Source organism: Lentinus tigrinus (genome assembly GCF_003813185.1).
Source record: "Lentinus tigrinus ALCF2SS1-7 unplaced genomic scaffold L226scaffold_72, whole genome shotgun sequence".
Taxonomy (NCBI): domain Eukaryota; kingdom Fungi; phylum Basidiomycota; class Agaricomycetes; order Polyporales; family Polyporaceae; genus Lentinus; species Lentinus tigrinus.
In genome coordinates, this window is record NW_027137981.1 from 36,108 (window position 1) to 55,992 (window position 19,885).

The 19,885-nt window shown below is 55.3% G+C and overlaps 8 protein-coding genes across 8 annotated transcripts; 3 read left to right on the plus strand and 5 right to left on the minus strand.

The window, feature by feature from the left end:
• Positions 1–1,951: 1,951 nt before the first annotated feature.
• On the minus strand, positions 1,952–3,281 carry L226DRAFT_548665 (GroES-like protein; the record flags this gene model as incomplete). The annotated part of the gene is made up of 5 exons (XM_067682614.1): positions 1,952–2,071; positions 2,132–2,547; positions 2,626–2,821; positions 2,871–2,949; positions 3,007–3,281. The coding sequence occupies 5 exons, from the start codon at positions 3,279–3,281 to the stop codon at positions 1,952–1,954; spliced, it is 1,086 nt and encodes a 361-aa protein (XP_067528711.1).
• Positions 3,282–3,917: 636 nt separating this feature from the next.
• On the plus strand, positions 3,918–4,789 carry L226DRAFT_540989 (uncharacterized protein). Its single transcript, XM_067681979.1, has 2 exons — positions 3,918–4,294; positions 4,510–4,789. Exons 1-2 carry the CDS (start codon positions 4,139–4,141, stop codon positions 4,531–4,533), a joined length of 180 nt encoding a protein of 59 aa, XP_067528712.1. The 5' UTR covers positions 3,918–4,138; the 3' UTR covers positions 4,534–4,789.
• Positions 4,506–7,021, plus strand: L226DRAFT_540990 (cytochrome P450). The gene is made up of 11 exons (XM_067681980.1): positions 4,506–4,631; positions 4,688–5,049; positions 5,111–5,240; positions 5,300–5,488; positions 5,558–5,819; positions 5,873–5,978; positions 6,034–6,047; positions 6,100–6,371; positions 6,425–6,553; positions 6,618–6,761; positions 6,811–7,021. The coding sequence occupies exons 2-11, from the start codon at positions 4,830–4,832 to the stop codon at positions 6,923–6,925; spliced, it is 1,581 nt and encodes a 526-aa protein (XP_067528713.1). The 5' UTR covers positions 4,506–4,631; positions 4,688–4,829; the 3' UTR covers positions 6,926–7,021.
• Positions 7,022–7,131: 110 nt separating this feature from the next.
• L226DRAFT_576662 (O-methylsterigmatocystin oxidoreductase) lies at positions 7,132–9,085 on the minus strand (the record flags this gene model as incomplete). The annotated part of the gene is made up of 9 exons (XM_067685403.1): positions 7,132–7,288; positions 7,344–7,475; positions 7,537–7,808; positions 7,866–7,879; positions 7,955–8,075; positions 8,135–8,399; positions 8,450–8,638; positions 8,693–8,822; positions 8,881–9,085. The coding sequence occupies 9 exons, from the start codon at positions 9,083–9,085 to the stop codon at positions 7,132–7,134; spliced, it is 1,485 nt and encodes a 494-aa protein (XP_067528714.1).
• A 1,081-nt stretch (positions 9,086–10,166) lies between these two features.
• L226DRAFT_576663 (uncharacterized protein) lies at positions 10,167–11,126 on the minus strand (the record flags this gene model as incomplete). The annotated part of the gene is made up of 1 exon (XM_067685404.1): positions 10,167–11,126. One exon carries the CDS (start codon positions 11,124–11,126, stop codon positions 10,167–10,169), a length of 960 nt encoding a protein of 319 aa, XP_067528715.1.
• A 384-nt stretch (positions 11,127–11,510) lies between these two features.
• On the minus strand, positions 11,511–14,282 carry L226DRAFT_540994 (cytochrome P450). Its single transcript, XM_067681981.1, has 12 exons — positions 13,689–14,282; positions 13,512–13,626; positions 13,443–13,460; positions 13,356–13,375; positions 13,282–13,293; positions 13,161–13,226; positions 12,853–13,095; positions 12,561–12,801; positions 12,499–12,508; positions 12,152–12,445; positions 11,889–12,095; positions 11,511–11,836 (listed from the first exon to the last, which is right to left on the minus strand). The coding sequence occupies exons 1-12, from the start codon at positions 13,932–13,934 to the stop codon at positions 11,668–11,670; spliced, it is 1,641 nt and encodes a 546-aa protein (XP_067528716.1). The 5' UTR covers positions 13,935–14,282; the 3' UTR covers positions 11,511–11,667.
• A 922-nt stretch (positions 14,283–15,204) lies between these two features.
• Positions 15,205–16,500, plus strand: L226DRAFT_444650 (Zn-dependent exopeptidase; the record flags this gene model as incomplete). The annotated part of the gene is made up of 5 exons (XM_067674866.1): positions 15,205–15,348; positions 15,407–15,485; positions 15,533–15,696; positions 15,752–16,249; positions 16,306–16,500. Coding segments are annotated over 5 exons (1,080 nt in total), but the record flags the coding sequence as incomplete, so codon positions are not given.
• A 304-nt stretch (positions 16,501–16,804) lies between these two features.
• L226DRAFT_576666 (uncharacterized protein) lies at positions 16,805–19,107 on the minus strand (the record flags this gene model as incomplete). Its single annotated transcript, XM_067685405.1, has 18 exons — positions 16,805–16,935; positions 16,992–17,229; positions 17,284–17,311; positions 17,368–17,437; positions 17,504–17,511; positions 17,595–17,748; positions 17,800–17,822; positions 17,887–18,011; positions 18,067–18,077; positions 18,152–18,181; positions 18,239–18,321; positions 18,380–18,409; positions 18,526–18,544; positions 18,615–18,628; positions 18,687–18,752; positions 18,809–18,825; positions 18,874–18,926; positions 19,008–19,107. 18 exons carry the CDS (start codon positions 19,105–19,107, stop codon positions 16,805–16,807), a joined length of 1,200 nt encoding a protein of 399 aa, XP_067528718.1.
• Positions 19,108–19,885: the final 778 nt, after the last annotated feature.

A 19,885-nucleotide genomic window follows, 5' to 3' on the forward strand; every position in this document is an offset into this window, starting at 1 on the left:
CGCGACGGACGTGGGGCACGGGAGGGACGAACAGCGCGCTCAGCGAGTGCACGCGAAGGACGAGGGGCACGCGAGGGGCGCGGGGCCCGCGACGGCCGAACAGCACGCTCATAAAGAGCCCGCGACGGGATCGGTGCACGCGAGGGACGTGGGGCACGAGAAGGCCTGTCAGCACGCTCAGCCACCGCACGCGAGGGGCGCGGAGCACGCGATGGGCGTGGGGCTCGCGACGGGGTCATAGCGCGCTCAGCAATTGCGCGTGAGGGGATGGGAGATCGCGAGGGGCGCGGGGCCCGCGATGGAGTCTCGGCACGTGGAGGGAGTGCATGAGAAGGACGTGGGTCCTGCGTGGGGCGCGGGGCTCGCGACGGGCTCACAGCACGCGAAGTGTGGGTAACAGCGACTTGAGCATTCACGAAAGTCAGCCCCAAGGTGATGAGGACGAGAGGAAGCCCGAAAGTGCGCATCTTGACCGATGTGCGGGGAGGAGATGTGGCGGGGCTGCGGGACCTCGATACTGCGTTGGAAGATGAGATGAAGACCGCAAGCCTTATGAAGGATTGCGCTGCGCCAACGAATCCTTGGAATGGAAATCACGCAAAGCTGGACCGCACCCTGGGGTGACATCGACGCCGATGGTGAGGGTGAAGACCGACGCCCCCTCCTGGCGGGATGAACGCGCAATGGAGAGGCATCTTGGAGCGAATGCCATGCTCGATTGTGCGGATGTAACCGGAAACTATGTTTGTGCTCCGTCACCATGCTGCACTGTCCGCCACTGAAGGCGGAGGAACGAGAGGATGTCGTAAGACGAGCCTGGCGGATGCAAAAATTGAGTTACGAAACGCGGGCGGGACCGTGTGAGGATACCTACGAGTGAGTCCAAGGACAGCGATCGAGGGTGTGCGGATGCAAATGTCGATCGTCGTGACATACGCTTATGTGTTCGTGCCTGTTCATGCGCTGGGGGAGGGAGTACCCGGGCCAATCGCTCGAACTAAACCGCCGCCCTTCAGTGACGGATAATTCGAAGGAGACTACATAGCATCCGCAAGCAGGGTTAGCTGGGAAATTTGCTGGCAAAGTGGGGTTTTCAGCCATCCGAACGAGGGTGTTGTTAGGAGAGGAGGTGTTGGAGAACGTTGACCTCATGAATCAGAAATATCTCTCCGATCTCGAGTTTCCCGGTCTTGAGGTGGCCGGTGGGCCTCCTAAGTAGTATCTGGAAGGACCTGTCCACCATTATTCAACCGCTGAACGCTCCGTATGACTCATGCCTTACCAGGCATTGTTTTGAATCCACACTCGGCCGAAAGAAGCCATTCGTCGTGTACTGAAACGTACTGTTGGTCGGTTCACCGGATGCAGTCACAGTCCTGGTCCGCGTTCAGCCACGGTGTCGTCGTCGGCAGGACGGATGGGAGACGCCCGAAGGACCTCCTCCAATATGGCACTGCCACGCTTCGGCCATTGCCGACAAACCTAGCTTCGCGGACTCTGGACTCTGGCCTCGCACTCGGAGTTTTTCAAGATCCCCGTTGCTAGGAAACCACTCAACAACGAACCGTGAGCTTCGACGCGTACTATGTCGGTTGTTTCCTTCTCTTTATATAATATCCCGCTCGTACTGCGTAGTGCAGGTGGGCCCAATGCTTGTGCTGAGTCGTAATTGCATTCTCTACTTCAAGCTACTGCATCTGACTTCCACGTTCACATTATAACCTGTAACCAATACATGCAACATCGCTTCATGGACGTCGCTCCCGATACGACCTGTATCGGATATAGGTCCAGTCTCAAGCTCGAGCTTCGTGCTAGGTGCTACTTTGATGTGTAAGACTAAGAGCTAGGCCTGCTCATCCGGCGGATGGAGCTAGTGCCAATCTTCTATTTATTCAGCATTCTACACGCATGCATGTCCTATGAGCGCTGCATTCCTCCCGGCATGGGCTCATTCGGTCTCTTGAGGGTGCACAACAAGCTTCACGCCGCTGACCTTGTTGTGTTTGATACGATCGCAGCCCTCCGGGATACCCAGAAGACCTCCCGGGATGACCTCGACCCTGTTCGGCTACCCGATGGCAAGTCTCAGTGTAAGCAATCGTCACGGTCTGTGAGCCTATAGACTCACCACAATAAGTCCCTTCTCCAGCCACTCCGTCAGCCTGCCATACAGCTCAGCTCCCAGCTTCCTATGCGGCGGGATCCGCAGATCGCCAAAACAAACCCCGACGGCCTTCGCGCTCCCGTCGCGCTGCACTTTCTCCTTCAGCGCCGCTTCGGCCGCCGGCATGACGGTCACGACCGCGCCTCCTGGGGCGACCGCAGCGTACGCGAGTTCCTGGTTCGCTTCGGACCCGACAGCATCGAACGCGTACACGACTGGCTTTCCTCCGGTGAGCTTCGGGAGCTCCGCCAGAATCGTGGCGTCGGGCAGGGTACGGTCGACGATGTGCGTGGTACCGAGGGACTTGAGGTAATCTGCGTTATGAAGGGAGGCGGTCGTGATGATGGGAGAGAAGCCCCCAAGCCTTGCGAATTGGATCGCTGTGGGAGGCCGCAATCATCCAATTCGGGTCCTGAGTTCTGAGAAAATGTAGCCATTCACGGCGATCAATGACGTACCCATCTGTCCCATGGATCCCGCGCCCCCGACGATGAACGCGGCCTTGCCAGCGAACTTTGTGGAACCACCCTCTTCCCAGGGAGCAGGGAAGTTCACGGACCGTGAGCCAGGCTCGTGCGCCCAGATACCGGATGCGACGGTGGAGAGCGCGAGGGGGAGAGTCGCCGCCTGGTCAAAGGACGTGTTCTCTGGTATCTATGTAGAAAGTCAGCCGGAGGCACGGTAAGTAATGATTGAAGCATACCTTGGCAGCATCCACAGCTGCGATGACGTTGTACTCCTGGAAAGTGGCATGTTCCTGTTCGAAGCCGCCTGGGGCGATCCTGCATGGCAACTTTGAGATACATGTGACGTGCCAAAACGAGTGAGAGCAGACTTACACCTTGTCCCCCTTCGCGAAGGTCGTAACTGCAGAACCGACCTCCTCGACGATGCCTGCTCCGTCTAGTCCTCCGATGTACGGCCAATTCTTAACAAGTCTGCTGACGCCTACGAAGCCTTCTTGAATACGCCATTCAGCCGGATTGAGCGCGGCAGAGACGATCTTGACTAGGAGGTCGTTCGGGCCGAGAGTAGGGACAGGCCACTCGGTGTAGAGTTTCCAGGGCTTGCCGGCTTCGGGCAGGCAGAGCATCTTCTGCGTACTCGGAGCCATGTCGTTGATGTTTAGAAGAACTGTGAAAGCGAGTATGAGTGTACTATGTGATGGCTAGACTGAGGCGCGACTCACTCGACATATAAGTACCTGGGACCCGAGGCTGCGGTCGTCCGGGAGCAGAACTAGACCCACTATGCCCATCAGCTCTGTCAGCATCTAGACGGAGCTCTCAGTGGATTGAACCTAGCACAGGTAGCACGAGAGACGTGCCCACGGAAATGTCCTTACGATTCTGCAAGTGCTACTCGGGGTTTGAAGTGGGTGAGGTGTACAGGTGTGGGTCTTCGGAGCCTCTTCAGCTCCGATCAGAAGAAAGGGGCCTGTGTCTCGTCTTCATTTCAAGTGAGGCTAAGGTACCGTAAGAGGTGAAGCTTGCAATTGAAGCACTGTAGCAATTATGCGAACAGGGTTGATTGGGAGGAACCTCAAAAGCTGTAATGGTTTTCAAGGTCCGAAAGGCTCGTCTTGTCTTTTCCGAACTCCGACCCTTTGTGAGGAATCGGTGCCAATCAGTTTAATCAATACAAGTTGTATCGGAGATTATGATTTGGTACCTCACGACCTCAAACTCCGCTCCCGGCCTTCTTGGCACCTGCCACTCCGACTCCCGAAGCACCGTCCACGAACCTACAACACCATCAATCATGCGCAGCCAGAGGGCAGCAAATACCGCTCAGAATTGCGTCCTCATCTTGGCGAAATGTATGCACATGAACCTACGCCATTGGCCTCCGTCGGCGTAGCATGCAGGCTCGTGGACTGGCGTATCCTTGGAATCATTTTGTTTCAGGAATTTGGCTGAACGGTTCCCTGTATATAGCAGATTTCCGTCATCAAGCTTCGATGAGTGACTCATGTCCAAGCTGGCGGCCTGTGTCACCGCCGCATCCAGCTACTCGTCTCACCATACGCTCAGTCCTGCTGCACCTATTTCCTTGATCGAGCCTCGACTGCACACAACCCAGGGTGTGCGCATTTCAGTCCGGACACTCTGTCGGCTGGTCTGGAAAGTACGTCACCTTCGTATCTTGGTCTACTGCTTCATTCCACGCGAAACACATGCGCTGTCGCTCGTCTTCAGTAAGCCATTCGCGCACATTGCAACGTGCTCCCACGACACCAACTGCTGCCCATGCATCCCCGGGTCCAGCAGCATTTTCAGCACAGATTCTTTGTCAAGTATATCAGTTAATAACGAGGCAAGCTGACGCAGGCCGGGTTGAAGGTTCGCTTCGCTATAGCGACTTAAGCTCCAACCTGTGATCATTACTCGGAGGAATGCACCAATGGTGGTGAAGCAACCAGGAGATGTTGGTCATCATGATGGTGGGGGGTCCATCGCGATCAGTGCGTAATCGACCAAGATTTGACCATTCCCTACTCTTTATGTCCTGTTCTTCAAGGAGCCGCTCCCTTTTCAGGTAGCTCATTACTCCTTCGTGTTGAATGCCGGGTGCCACAGCTCCCCCCCATCCCCGACGATGTATAAGAATCTCGTCACGGACACCCAACAGTTGACCAATAGCCCTCTTCTACGTCTCGACTATGCCTCCAGAATATCTCACATATTTCAACTTTCCGGCCCCCGTGCTGGTTCTGTTCGCCTTTGCCTTGGCTGTCCTTCTCTGGCGGCGCCAGGTTTCGTGCAGCAGACTCAACTTGCCCCTTCCTCCCGGACCCCGCCGACTCCCAATCATAGGCAACCTGCTCGACGTGCCTACGCAGGATCTTGAAGTACACTTCCGCGACATGAACGAGCAGTATGGTACTCGACTTCTCTGCGTCAGCTCATCAGTGCCCCGCTGATGTCATTCTCCATCTTGCAGGTGACGTCGCATACCTGGATGCATTCGGGCAACCCATGATCATCCTCGGTACGCACGAGGCAGCCATTGAACTCCTGGACAAGCGCGCCTCCAACTACTCCGACCGTAAGTTCTCCTCCATGGCAGAGCTGTAAGTCAACGACATCGTGAGCCCGCGCCCCCTCCTGAACCTGAAACCACCTCTTACAGGACGGGACTATCCTGGCTTTTGGGAACGGTCCCATACGGTGACAGATGGCGGGGGATCCGACGCAACTTTCACCAGCACATGAACGCCAAGGCCGTCACGCAGTACAGTTCCATTCAGGAACGGGATGTGAAGGCTTTCCTTGTTCGGCTTCTGGACGACCCGAAGGAGTTCAGCGTCCACGGACGATCGTGCGTTCATTTCATTACACTCATGCGTCCTGCCAGTATATGACGAACTGACACCGTTACATTATGCAGCTTGTTCACATCGATCATCATGCGCGTCGTCTACGGACTGGACCTCACGCCTGATGACGATTACATGCACACGGGCGAAAAAGCAATCACGGCTTTCAACCTCGCTTTCCTTCCTGGAAAGTACCTCGTGGAGACATTCCCGATCATGCGCTTCATCCCGAAGTGGTTCCCGGGCGCGAAGTTCAAACGGGACGCCGCAGGGTGGCGCGATGCGGTCCTTCGTATGCGCAACGAGCCATGGGAAGGCGCTGTGAAAGCTATAGTCAGTATGGCTAGATCTTTCCTTTGGCCCCGTAGCTGAGCATGTTCTCGTAGCGCGAAGGTCAAGGTGTCCATTCGATGGTCTCGGACCTCAAGGATCGTGTGAATGCGGGCGCAGACGAAGAGATTGCGAAGGACTCTGCTGCGTCCGTCTACCTAGGTAAGTCGAAGCATGTTCCGCGCTCTCGCGTCTGGAGGCTGACATCGACTGCAAGGTGCCTCCGATACAGTGGGTCTCCCTCATTATGCCTTGGATCATACCAACCTAAATTTTCATGTAGACATTGTCAACCATGCAAACGTTCTTCGCGGCAATGGCCAATTACCCAGAAGTCCAGAAGCGGGCGCAAACCGAGCTCGACACCGTAGTAGGACCCCACCGCCTTCCGACATTCGACGACGAGAAGCTCCTCCCCTACGTCTGCGCACTCATCAAGGAGTGCCTCCGGTGGAAGTCCGTCATCCCAACGGGCGTCGCGCACCTGTCAATGGAGGAAGACGAGTACCAGGGATACCGCATTCCAAAAGGCTCGATCGTCGTTTCTAACATATGGTACGTGCAAGTCGAGCTTATCATGAGGTGAACCTTAACGGGCGGTGTCGTAGGGCCTACTCTCGCGATCCCAGACACTACACGGACCCCGAGGAGTTCAGGCCCGAGCGCTTCCTCAAGGATGGACAGCTTGACCATAGCGTACTCGACCCGGGTATGATCGCGTTCGGCTATGGAAGGAGGTGCGTATCCGCTGCGGTTTGCGCGTGCACATAGCTCATGAGACGTCGACGATCCTCTCTGCAGGATTTGCCCTGGCAAGCACTTCGCAGAGAGAACGCTCTTCACGCTGTTGTCATCCATACTACACACGTTCTGGGTCTCGGCCCCGACAGATGAGAACGGGAACGCTGTGCCCGTGAACATGAAGATGACGCTCGGCGTGATCTCGTACGTGTCTCCCGCTAGGTCCTTGTCCATGCAGCTCACTTCATCACAGATACGCTGAGCCATTCGAGTGTAACATCGTGCCCCGCTCCGCGGCATCCGAGACACTGATCCGCACGCTGCGGGACGAGCAGAAGATCGCAGAGGACGTAGGAGTCGAGTTGTAAAAAAATCATCGATAGCGGTCCAGGAAGTGTTTACGTGTCACGCTAAACTCGATTACAATTCATCTGTACTACTGTGGGCACGATGACCGAAGACCAGAGCCTCTGCAGAGTTCGACCGGGTTCTGAACCTATAGGAGAGCCCTACTGGATGCCTGTGGGAAGTTGTTTGGCGATTGTTTTAGCAGAGGTACTTCAGTCAGTGGTACTCACGTCAAGAAGCTCTCCTTCATCTGCACGTCTTCGCTCGCCAGGAGGACTGGATGACCTCTCTCGTCCACCGGTGGCTCGATGAAGAGGGCATGCAGAATTGTAGCGAATGTGATGAATAGCGTCGCCTCTCCGAAGTGACTGCCAGGACATATCCTACGCAGAGCAGAATTCAGAAGTCGCGCATAGTCTGCTCGAACACAACACGTACCTGCGACCGAAACCGAACACGTACTCGCGTGGATGGAGGACGTCTGGGTTGGCACGTCCGTCTACAGTGAGAAATCGCTCGGGAATGAACGTGTCAGGATCGGGGTAATGTTTCGGGTCGCGAGCCATAGCCCTGCAATGGTCCGATTAGCTACGACAGAGAATTGGCCGGAAGTGCGAGTCGACGCGCTCACCATACGTTGGGAAGTATCAAGGAACCACCAGGGATGACATACCCGTTGAATTCATCGTCCGCGACAGATCTGTGCGGGAGTCCGAGCTGCGCGGTGGGCTTCCAGCGAAGACATTCGTAGATGATGGCGTTCACGTATGGCAGCGAGTCCCGATCGCTGAAGCTGGGCAGTCGGTTCGGCCCGACGACGGCATCCAACTCGGCTTGTGCCTTCTTCTGTACCTCAGGGAACAGCGCCATCGCGCAGAGGAACGTGGTAGTAGTCGATTGCACCTTGCAAACATTGCGTCAGCATGTCAGTTATAGCCGCAGATAGCTTGTATGCTTCACCGTATCAACGGCACCTGTGACAGAATGGGCACGAGGAGTCAGCTGGACCCTGAGACGCTATTACGGACCGGAATGTAGATTGTACTGACCAAAGTAGGCCATAGCAGTGGAGTCTCGTACAATTGAGTCCTCTTCCGGAGACATGCCTCCCTTTGCATGCGAGGCTTCAATCATGGAGGAGACAATTGAAGGGGTGGCATCTCCTCGGCGCTGTTGACGTCAGTGAGCACCATATACCATGACCTCGGCTCAGCATGATGGAATCTAACCATATTCTCTATCGCAACATCGAAGGGCCTGTTCCGCGTTGCTTGCAATGTGACGTACCACTTCGCTACGTCACGTTTGAACTGCGCCCCAGGAAACCACGCGGGGACATGCCGCAGGATGGGGAATACCTCCACTAGGTACTTCCCCGGAGTGTAAGCCTTGTTGGTGATTGCCTGCGCTTCCTCTTCCAACTCAAGGAACTCGTCGTCGAGTGAAGATGCGGTGATGCCATATACCACGCGCAAGATCGTCCATCCGAACGCGCTACACAAATGTCAGGCTTGAGGCGTATTTCGATATAGTCTGAAACTCACAAGCGCAGATGGTCAGCAAAGCGTTGCGGCGTCGCAAGGAGGTTTTGTACAAGATGTCGTGCGGCATCTTCTTGCACGCTCTCGAACTGGGCGATTGCTTTGGGGCCAAAGTGGTGATGGAAGGCCTTCCTGCGCCGTCGCCAGAGCTGTTCATATTGGTCGAAAACGAAGGCCCAATCTCCGCCGATGCTGTCAAGTGGTCAGTCCGAGTAGAGGAACCGATGAACAGCCGAGACAACTCACAGACTCTTCATGATGCACCGCGGCCTGTTCGAGTAGTTGGACGAACGCTTGTCCATCAGTTCGCGTGCAGTCTCGTAGGAGCCGAGGAGCACCATAGACTGCCCAAGAGCATTCAAGTAAACGACATCGCCTGCAACGATATGCCATTTGAGGACATATGCTGGGAGTGAGAAACGATAGAGACGCACCGTAGCGTTCGTTCAGCTTGTAATACTCCTTGGCCACTATTCTCCTGGGTAGATTGAAGATATTGCCAAGAATAGGAAGCGGCTTAGGGCCTGGAGGAAGTGAAAGACCTCGACGACGTCCATTGAGGAAGCGGAGAACGAGGAATAAAGAGCCAGCCACCAACACCGCCCACGCGTCGAGCTCGCAGAAGACAGAGGATTTCATGGAGAATAGAGGGAGAGGAGACACCCTTGCGAAATGCGCAGAGCGTGGGGCTAGCAACCGCAGTTTGACAGACCACAGTCGCCTCGGATTATATAGCCGAATTGGCCTTCTATGTCAGGGGGGAGTGTGGTACCTGAGTCCTGACAGACTTGTGGTATCGAAGTCGTGTCATGATGTCATGTCCTGTTCAAATCCCCCGGCTGGGACCTGAGAACCGGTGTTTCATTGTCCTTAACGCCATCCTACTTTGCTCAACTCCGGTCGGCGTGGAGTTGAACCGACATCGGAGGACCCTGGGAAAGGGTACTTAGAAATTGTGGTCGATGTTCAGACAAGAACAGATGGGCAGTACGGCGTGCGACAGAGGGGTAAGAACTCGATGATAACGTCCGGCGGAGTGGGATCGAAGCTCTGTTCGAATCTTAGCCAAATGGAGTTACGAGGGGGTTTGGCGAAAAACTTCACTCACCAGAGACTCGGCCAAGCTACTTACGGCCCCTTCCTCCGAGGTGTATTGGTGCAACAAGAAGAGTCCGACGTCCGAAAATTGCAGCTCTGGAGGTAAAGGGTATAAATCCCACCTTTGATTTCCCTTTGGTGTCAAGCGAGAGGGATGTCGATGTCCAAATCAAAACTAAGTCCTCCGGGTGTATCCAAGTCCGGCGGCATCCCCTGCGACTGTCGATACCGCCATGCAGCGTCTGAGCGTACCACACGCGCAAGAACGCACATACTTTCGACCTAGGACGGAGAACAGCTCTAACTCCTCAGCCGGCAGCGAGTGAAGTGAGCGGTCAGCAGAAGTCTGTCTGCGATGGGCGGGTTGGGTGGGAGCAAGGATATATCAAATACTTGCGCTCACTGTGTGCATTTGACCTGTAGAGTGGCTGTAGACTGGGTCTTATCAGTATATCACTTGCGAAGTACAAGAATAACTCACCATTTCAAGTGCGACGGTGTTTCCAATTTCTTTTTGAGATGTAGAGCCGCGGTGAGAGTGACGGTCAGGTGGTGTGGGCGCAGGTCAGAAACACACCGACATCGGGACACGATGCCAGAAAATGAAATGTCCACATCCTTATCACTGCGACGAGAAGGAGATCCCGCTGGCATTGCAAGCGTCCAACATGATGTCATATAGAGAGTCCTCCTCCCATCGAGGCCATACGAAGACCCGAGTGAGTGCCAACTCTCTCTTCTGCGCCTCGCGCAAGCACTGGATGAGCGCTTTGCGGCACTCGTCCGAAAGGGAGGTCGGGCTGGGTATGACAAGGTTGAGCACCTTGATCACCGGAGAGAAGTGCCGGAAGAAGCGATGAGTGAAAGTACCCTGGTGGCAGCTGACGGTCTCGAGGGATGGGCACTGTACAATGAGACTGTCCATGAATGAGCATTCGAGCCCACTGGTCCATTCCTCCAGATTGCCGTAGAGACCGAACTGTTTGAGCGTGGACGTCGTAGAGCGAAGTGCCCGGGAGAGCGCCTGGTATGCGCGCCAGCCAAGACTCCCGAGGCGGATGATGAGTACTTCGAGCTGTGGTGCAGTGACAAGAATACGGAGCAGATCAAACGAGGCAGGAGAGAAAGTGGGGTTGATCGTTATGTCCAAGTGCTTCAGTCGCGGCGTGGGAGCGGGAATGTGGAAGCTCAGCTTCTGCAGGTGGTCAATAGTGATCAGCAGCTCTTCGAGCTGTGAGAGCGTCATGATAGACACCAAAGCCGTCGGGGAGAATGAACCGCAAACTTGCAACTTGCGGATAGCCCGCACGGCGGGGGCTTGGAGAATAAATGATTGAGAACTATCGTCATTCTGCCCCCGAAAGCCCTCCCAAGAGTAGTCAAGAACTGTAAGTGAGCTTTTAGGAAGGGCTTGTATCCAGCCGTAGAGCTCCGGGAACGGCTGTCCCCTCGTTGTTATGTGGAGGATGCGGACCAAGGCGTGAAGGTGCGGGGAAGTGCGCATTGTCCGGATGTAGAGAGGCAGCCAAGGGCCTGGCTGACCGTCCTCTAGAGCTGTCAGGTCTGCATGGCGATACAACATCGTCCTCGCCAGAGTAGTCCAACTCCGGCACACTCGTGCGGCGGACGCCCAAGTCAAGACCATTGCACGACTTGGCGTGTCATAATCTCCAACGCGCCCGTAGTCAAGGATCATGCTTAAGACGTCGTATGAAAGCATCGACATATCTGTTTCCAAGTCTCAATGACTAGGTATGCGATCAACAAAATCCGCTCGCCTGTAGTCTGCAGTGGTGGTGGTATGAGAAAGAAGTAAGAAGCGCCGTCTTGTCATGCCAAAACCCGGTCCCGTCCCGCTAGACGCCGGACGAATAGAACCGCATTCAGTTCGCTATAACCACCTCGGAAGGCGACTGCCAACTGTACACCAACGATAGCGTCGTGTGGTGATTGACTATACGTGTAGGCATGCTCGAAAGACTGAAATTGCTAGATACAGCAATCCATTCATGAATATCGTGCAGATCTTCCAGTAGATAATACATACATGAGCGTCCGATAAATAACCAATAGGACGGCAGTATACGATGCTCCAGTGTCACCGTTTCACCGTTAAAGATGATCTACGACCGCTTGTACCGACGCACAAGGAGCGGCATCTGGCTTCCCTCGCTCTGAGCGCTGCGCAGGAGAGGACGCTGGACAATGGCGGACTTCTTCATGATTTCCTCAGGCGGTACCGCGAGCTCGAACTCGAATGCGCGCACGAGTACGTAAATAAGTGCCTTCATCCTGAGAGCACTTGCATCAGCACACCATCGATCAAGGAGGGTGGAAGACGTACTCAATGAGAGAGAACCGATAGCCGATGCACGCACGCGGGCCGCCGAGGAAGCTGAGGATATGACCCCACACGCCGGGGATGCTCGAGATGGCCTCGGGCGGGTTTTCCCACCGCTCGGGCTTAAACTCGAACGCGTCGTCGCCCCAGAGTTTCTTGGACCGGTTGAGAGCCAGGATGGGGATAACGATCGGGGTTTCCCTGCGTATTCTGAAGGGAAATGTCAGTGATATGTGCACCGTAGGGGCATGATCGGGCTCAGCTACCTGATAGAGTCCTGCACATCACCGTTACGATCAATGAACGGCTCCGCGACAGGGATGACATCGTCCTTCATCGCGATGCGCATAGTCGTCGGCACGGGAGCATGGACGCGGAGCGTCTCACGCACGACCATGTCCAGGTAAGGGAGCTTCGAGAGGTCGTCCATGGTCGGCGTGTCGGTATCGAGCGTGAAAAGCTCAGCGCGAAGCTTCTTCTGGACATCGGGAGCCTGCGTGAGCGCGTAGAGACACCATGTCGTCGCAGTGCTCGTCGTCTCATGACCCGCGACCAAAAAACTACGGACACACAAGAATCAGTACAGCCGACGGTGTCGCAGGCAATGACCTACGTCGGGACCTCTGCATAGACAATCAGCGCATGGAAGCACGAGGGCAATAGAGACACACGTACGAGCGAGAACATCTTCGTCCGAAAGCCTCTGGTTGTCCGGAATGTCGGTCGCCATGTTCGCCTTGAGGAGCAGGGTGAGCAGATCGCGGCCGCGCATATCATTGCGCTCGACGCCACCCTCCTTCTCCTTACTTTCGTAGCTCTCACGCATGATTTGAGCCTTCTTCTCCGCGATCAACTCCAAGCCAATACGTCGCATGGTTGCCTGGGCCTTGTCAATGCGCCTCGTGCGTTCATCCGGCTACAATGGTATTAGCACCGGCACCAAAGCTTAGGCGCGGCAAACACTTACAATGACGTTCAGGATGGGGAGGAAATTTCTGGCGAAAAACATCCAGGTCAAGGTCGGCGAGGGGTCAAAAATCTGGTTGAACGCCTCCGCCAGTTCACTGGGTTTACCCGAAAGGCTGTCGAAGCGGTAGTTGAATCCCGCGAGGCCGATAACATCCAAAGTCATCTTGCTCAGAGACTTGATGACATTGATGCGAGCGGGCTCGCCGTGTTTGGTGATCTCATTATCCCAGACGTTGCGGAGCTGTCGCACCAAGGGGGTGAGCGAACGTGTACTCTACACGGTGTGCTCAATTGACCGTGATTTACCTCGATCGCCTTGTCCACGAAGATCTCCGTAAGCTCGCGGATTTGGGCCGGGCCGAAGGCAGGGTTCTACAAGCGGAATGTGAGCGTCGGAAACGAGTGCGCGAGATACATAGCGACAGACCATGACTCTCCTCTGCGCGATAGGAAATGAATTGTCAGCGACGCGCAGTGAATGGACACGTGATAGTTGAATACCTGCTGCCGGTGCTGATCAGCTGAAGCGTGGTATTTGGATGGACGTTAGTGTCAACTGCGGATCTACCGTAGCTGCGTAACGCGAACCTTCTGTGAACAGCACACCTGCGGAAGTGATCAGTACCACATGGATCTGCGCCCGCAGAGTATACGTACCTTCGCCCAAGATACGAGCCAGATTCCTACGCGCATCGCTGGGTTTCTGATAATCGGCCGAGTGCGTGAGGATGTGGTTCAACGCCCGAGTGTCTAGAGTCCATAGACGATGCAGCTAAACATTGTGAAGTCAGCTGTATACCGCCGACTGATGGGATACGGGGCGAAACCACGCACGCTCAGGAAACCTCGGTACACGATGGTATCGGATCCAGTTTCGGCAACCCATCGCTCCTGCGGAACAGAGTTATCCTCTTCATTGATTGCCTGCAGGTTGCCAAAGAACCAGTGTTTGTTGGTAGGGCCCGGGAGGTTCCTGAGCTTATTCTTGTATAACCGCGGAACGAGCGATAGTAACTTCCCCAGTACGAGTGCGATTAGGCTCGCGAACACAGAGAGGACAACCGCTCCTAACGAGAGCATCTTCAGGACGTCCTGAAAGTAAATAATCAAGGTCAGCACTGATCTGTACGAGGGTAGACGGTCGGAGGTAGACAGGGGGATGTGACTAGATCTCGGACATATAAGTATATGGACGAGTCTGACAGCGTGTACGTGGGTGTATACTGCGGCGGCACAGCCCGCAGATGCTAACTGCCGGGGACACGCCTCCTCCCGCCGCCCGGCAATGTTAGGCCACCATGAGCATTCCGAGGGTGTCGGGAAATATTCCAGCAATATGCCCCTCTCTTTACGACCCATGAGTATGCACATCGGCGCGATGAGCAGTTGACATAGAGTCAGCTGCGAGCCATAATGAAACCTGAGATTCTCTATCTCGAATCTGCCATGTCGACGGGGTTGACAACGGTTAAACAGAGCTGAGGCGAGCCTCGTTGTCAAAGATCTTATCTTATCTCCTCCTCACCTGTGCCGGCCAAGCGCAAGCGCCACAGCAAGTATCTTCTCCTACTTCCTGCTCTTGGACTACCATCAGTTTGGTATTGCGGAATGACAACCATAAACAGCATCCCATTCAATATCATCACTCAGTGCTTTGCTCAGGTTGAGGTAGGTGCATTCGTAACTTGAATCCAAACCGAGTCTTCTCGGAACCTGTGACGTCTGGCACGTCTGACCATGGTTGCGCGAAACACAGTTACTTTTCGCACTATGCAGGCTACATGCAACTCGTCTATCTTCCTTCGTGCAAATCACATCGACCAGCGGACTTTTCCATTCTTCAGGTGATGTCGTGACGCGCTTGTATATAGCACCTACGTCCAACCCCGTACACTGCCTCGAGCCAGCGGGGCATGGTCATCGGGTAAGTTTCCCATTTACCCACATGTTCAGTCGAGCTTGGCTGATTCTGTAGAAACGTAGAGACGTGTCCATCTGCAATGCCTTCTGCTGTCATGCTTCCACACCCTTGAACATCGCGTTCCCTGGGCTTGGCATCGCGTGAGCGGCCTTCTCCGAGCACGATCAGCATGGCTCTACATCAAACACCGACATCGACCGCGTTGCTGCCTCGGAACTTCAAGATAAGTGCACCGTTATGTCGTATCTGCTCGGTTGTCATGCGGGATGCATGCAGTATATAATGCGGGGTCGAAGCGAGGGTGGCACTCCCTGAACCAGGGCTCTGTTCCAAGCAGTCCGGTCGTCCTCGAGGCTCCTCCTTGCTTCCAGCAACACCACGATGAAGTTCTTTTCGAGCTTGTTCTTTGCTGCTACTGTGCTCAGCGCAGCGTCCGCTGCTCCGGTCACTACACAGGAGCTCGCGGACATGGCCACTAAGGGCTACCGGCTCCTCGACCTCGAGGAGGGTGCTGCCCCAGTTTGGAAGACCGAGGAGGAGAAGCTTGAGCTTCTCCGTGCAAATGTCCACTTTGTGAGTCCATTCGCTGTACCGATGAGTCAACCCAGAGAGACTAATTAGGCATGATCAGTTTGATGTGACGGAGGTGTACGACCCTTCGGAGAAGGTTGCAGTCCCCAAGCTCAAGCCACTCGTCTCATGTGAGAACAGTGGTTGCATTCGAATCTCTGCCAACGTGACTGACCCTTTTGCTCAGTCCCGGCGCCGTCGCACTCGTCTCAGGTGACGCCCATCCTGAAGACGCTCTCGACTTCGAACATGCAGTCGTACCTGACCACCCTCACGTCGTACAACAATCGGTACTACACGAGCTCCACCGGGAAGCAAGCCTCTCAATATATCTTCGACACCGTCACCCAGGTGCGCGATCACCAGACTATACGCACTACGTAGCACTCATGACATCATTCTGCAGCTCGCGGCTGACCGCGACGACATCACTGTCACCAAGTTCAACCACTCCTGGCAGCAATTCTCCGTCGTCGCGCACATCGCGGGGAAGTCCTCTGGCGCCCTCACCGTTCTCGGCGCGCACGAAGACTCCATCAACCTCAACAGCCCGTCCAGCGGCCGGGCCCCCGGCGCAGACGACGACGGCTCGGGCACGGTGAACCTCATCGAGATCTTCCGTGCGCTCATCGCAGCGGACTTCCAGCCGTCGACTCCGGTCGAGTTCCACTGGTACTCGGGCGAGGAGGCGGGCCTGCTCGGGAGCCAGGACATCGCGAAGAGTTACAAGAGCAAGGGCACGTCGATCAAGGCGTTCCTGGAGCTCGATATGACGGCGTACTTCGCGCCGGGCTCTGAAGAGGTCATCGCCCTCGAGGCAGACTACATCGACTCGGGCCTGAACGCGTTCTTGAAGCAGCTCGTGGATGCGTACTCGACGCTCGACTGGGCGATGGACACTGCTGTGAGTGCTGTGTGAATGTTGTGCTGGAACGTTGCTGACTCGGGCAACCCGTACAGTGCGGATACGCTTGCTCGGACCATGCGAGCTGGTATAAGCAGGGCTACACGACTGGCATGCTCTATGAGGCCATTACCGGCGACGATAACCCGAACATCCACGGTAGCGGCGACCTGACCTCTGTCAAGGGCTTCTCGTGGTCCCACTCGTTGGAGTTCGCGAAAGTTGCTCTGGCGTACGTGTACGAGCTCTCGATCTGAACGACGTGGCACGTCGCGGTGAGCACCCCTGGTACACGTAGTACAGAGCGGGATGCAAGAAGGAGATTCTATGTATCCCTAAAATGTCCGAGTCCATTGCACCAACGTGCCCCAAGAGAAGTATAAGCTACAACTATACTATCAGGATGTGCGATACGGATGCAGTATGTACGGAAGCGATGCGAACACAGCTACGAAGACACGACGAATAGGCTACAACACATCTAACAGTCCGGACTCGAGACCCCACACGCGACCCCACACGCGACCCGACGCCCGACGCCCGAGTAGGCATAGGCTATGTGAGCTCGACGGGGCGTTCGAGGATGATCCACGGGGCGACTGCGATGAGTTCATAGTCTTCCTCGGACTGCCGTGTCTCCATCGACACAGGCGTCTGGGGCTCGCGTTTCCTGTCAGACTCGAACGCTACGAGAGCGTCGATGAGTGCGCCGTGGTTTTCAAACCAAGCGAAGAGGACGTACAATTGCGCTGCAAGCTGAGTTTCGTTCCCGAGACGTTCTGCGCGAAGGTCACGATCGGGGACTTGCTGTTTCGAGGAGGGAGTCGCGGGGTGTGAACGGAGCTGACGCGGGCGCTCGCCGCATGCATCGCGCTGGGGAGTTCGCGCAGCTCGATGTCGTCGAACCAGTGTGTGTCCCACTCGCCTCCGTTGCTCCCAATCCGGAGCATCTCACGGGTGTTCAGGAAGAGCCGTGATGCCTGTCGACGAACTAGTGAGTTATGATCTGCTTGCGCGCCAGGAGCGGTACGTACGGAAACCGCGTAGATAGCTGAGAGCCAGCTGTGAGGGACGAGAGTGAACGAAAGCTGGGCACGAGCAGGGTGAACGGTACACACAAGGTGCCGATACTGAGCAAGGCGCGACCTTGGAAGATCAACTGGAAGACGAGGTTCATCACATTTCCCGCTGGCAGCCCTCGTGAGAAAGGTTCTGGTCGACACGAGTGACGTGATAGTGCTGTGAATCACATACCGAAGACCCTGTGAATGCGCAGGAGAAACATGGATGACGATGCGAAACGCGTCAAAATAGCCAGAGGTTAAACGTTTCGCCCAGTACGCACAGGAAGAAGTAAAACGCGCTATCCCGGAGGAACGAGTAAATGAGCGGGCTGGTGGTTGGGAGGTCGAAAATGGGGACCTGGTTCGCCTGGCGTGACTTTCGCCGCAGCGAAACGTTATAGCTGAAGTTATTCAAGATCAACACGAAGTAGCTGCCTGCAGTGACGATCAACAACAAGGATGGGTGCAATTAGATCCAGAACATACAAGTTGTGAACATCGCAAAGGCCCTGTTTGAGAACTCGTTAGCGAATATCCACCAAATAGACGCAGTCAGGCCTCAGGGCTGCTCACCATGCTGCTATAGACAGTCGGTCCTGGTGCGGTGGCATCACAAGGCATCCGGGGAGGGGGAGGCTTGGAGATCGCTCGAGAACTTTCAGTGATAACAAAATGAGCGTGGCGGTGATAAATCCGAGCTATCAGGGCCAGTCGTACGTCAAGGAATGTCGCGTACAATCGCTCGATACTCACAAGCATCTGGGCTGATAAGTAGGCGATCAGTCCGCGTTAGATTGACGTGTGGGTGAACGGCGAGGAGAATGAAGCGGGAACGTACTGGCGTAGAAACAGCATATCAAAACAAGGACTGCGGAAGCGGAATGATCAGACTGCCCGTGTCTTTAAGGGCGAATAGCTGACGCACTTAGCTTGCTACGCTGATAAGAAGCGTAGAGTCGCATGAGAAACATGGCTTCTCCAAAGATCGCCGGCAGCAGGGTGCCATTGCTACATTGATGGGGGGTCAGGAATAGATCCGTGGATATGATCAGAGCATGAGACGCACTACATATTGTACCATAGCCATCTCCTGCAACTACGGGAGGATATTAGTGAGCATGGCAAGCTAGAGTCAATGGATGAGCGTTACAACTGCCACCGGGGATCAGTTATCGGACACCGCTGAACGCCGCAAGGTTACTTCAGACTCACTGAAGCAGAAACAGTGACGCTGTTTGAAACTGAAAAGCACGTAAGGATTCACATGCCGCTCTTCTCACGGAGAGACTGTCCCAACCTACCTGCAAGCATCATCCTAGCCGGAATTGTTTAGCATCAGCTTGCCTTCGAGTATGAGAACTGGCAAAACTCACAATAGTGATATAAAAGTGCAATATCGTACAAGGAAGTAAAGGATCTTTGGAATGGACCACTTCCCCCTACGTCACAATCCCCATCTCAACAAGTTTACCCTCCAGACCACATCGGGACATACCTCCAGACAAGAGAAACCTGGGATGAAGTCAGGGTCGGTCGTATAACCATTTACTTAAAACTCACCTCCTGCGGGAATGTTATGCAGATGTCATACGCAAGCCACGCAGCGGCCGCGACTGCACAAGACCGACGTCATGATTAGCACTCGGCCACTAGTCCTTAAGGACTCGTCCGACGGTACACAAGGCAAGACTCACCGTTGCACAAGTTCGCGACATGGATGTCTCGAACGACACCTACATACTGCTGCAGCTCCGGGACAAGTGCAGCGGGCGTCGGAGGGTTGATCGACGCCATACAACTGTGCAGTCGGTGCGCACGGTCGCGGGGAAGAGGGGCGGACGGGGTGCTCGACCCGGCCTCACGGGTCTTATGTACGTCCTGCTAAGCGGGCTGCTCGCGTACCACCACTCCCGCTGCGCAGGTACATGCAGCATCTGACAGAATTCTGTCGAGGGCGTGCAGTGGAGACCGACTTTGGCGAGCCGGCGGGAGCGGCGGTTGCGAGTCGGTGACCCTGTCTGGTTGCCGGAGGAGGGAGGATGTACATATCATCCGCCCTTCCGAGACCCGAGGCAGATGAGAGCTGCATCGCGATAGGATGGGGTCAGCCGAGGAGGTGAAACCTGACGTCCAGATATAGAAAGGAATGTATGAGCGCGTCCTTTGTGTGCCGTACACGGACGAGCTAGAATCTCTGAGGAGGTGTCCTAGACCCATTGTGCGTGTGCGACACATCACGGGCAGTCGTCTTGTCCCTGAAGCAGTTTCGTCAGCGGATATTGGCGATACGACTTGACTGGGGTAGATAGCTTACCGAATGCTCCCCTGGAGACTGGTTAGGCTCAAATACCAATCGCTGGACGCACCGGGGAGACGCAGGGTCACCGTCTCGAACTCACCGACGGATGTACTCGGATGTATCGGTCAAGATGGATATGGTTTAGTCGCGGAGAACACGAAGTCTATCAGAGCGTTCTGTCAGGTTCTCTCCGCCGCGAAGGAGCCATCAACGCTGCATCCAGGGGCCGGCGGTCGGGACCCAGTGGTCGGAACGCTCGGGTTCGACTGTTGA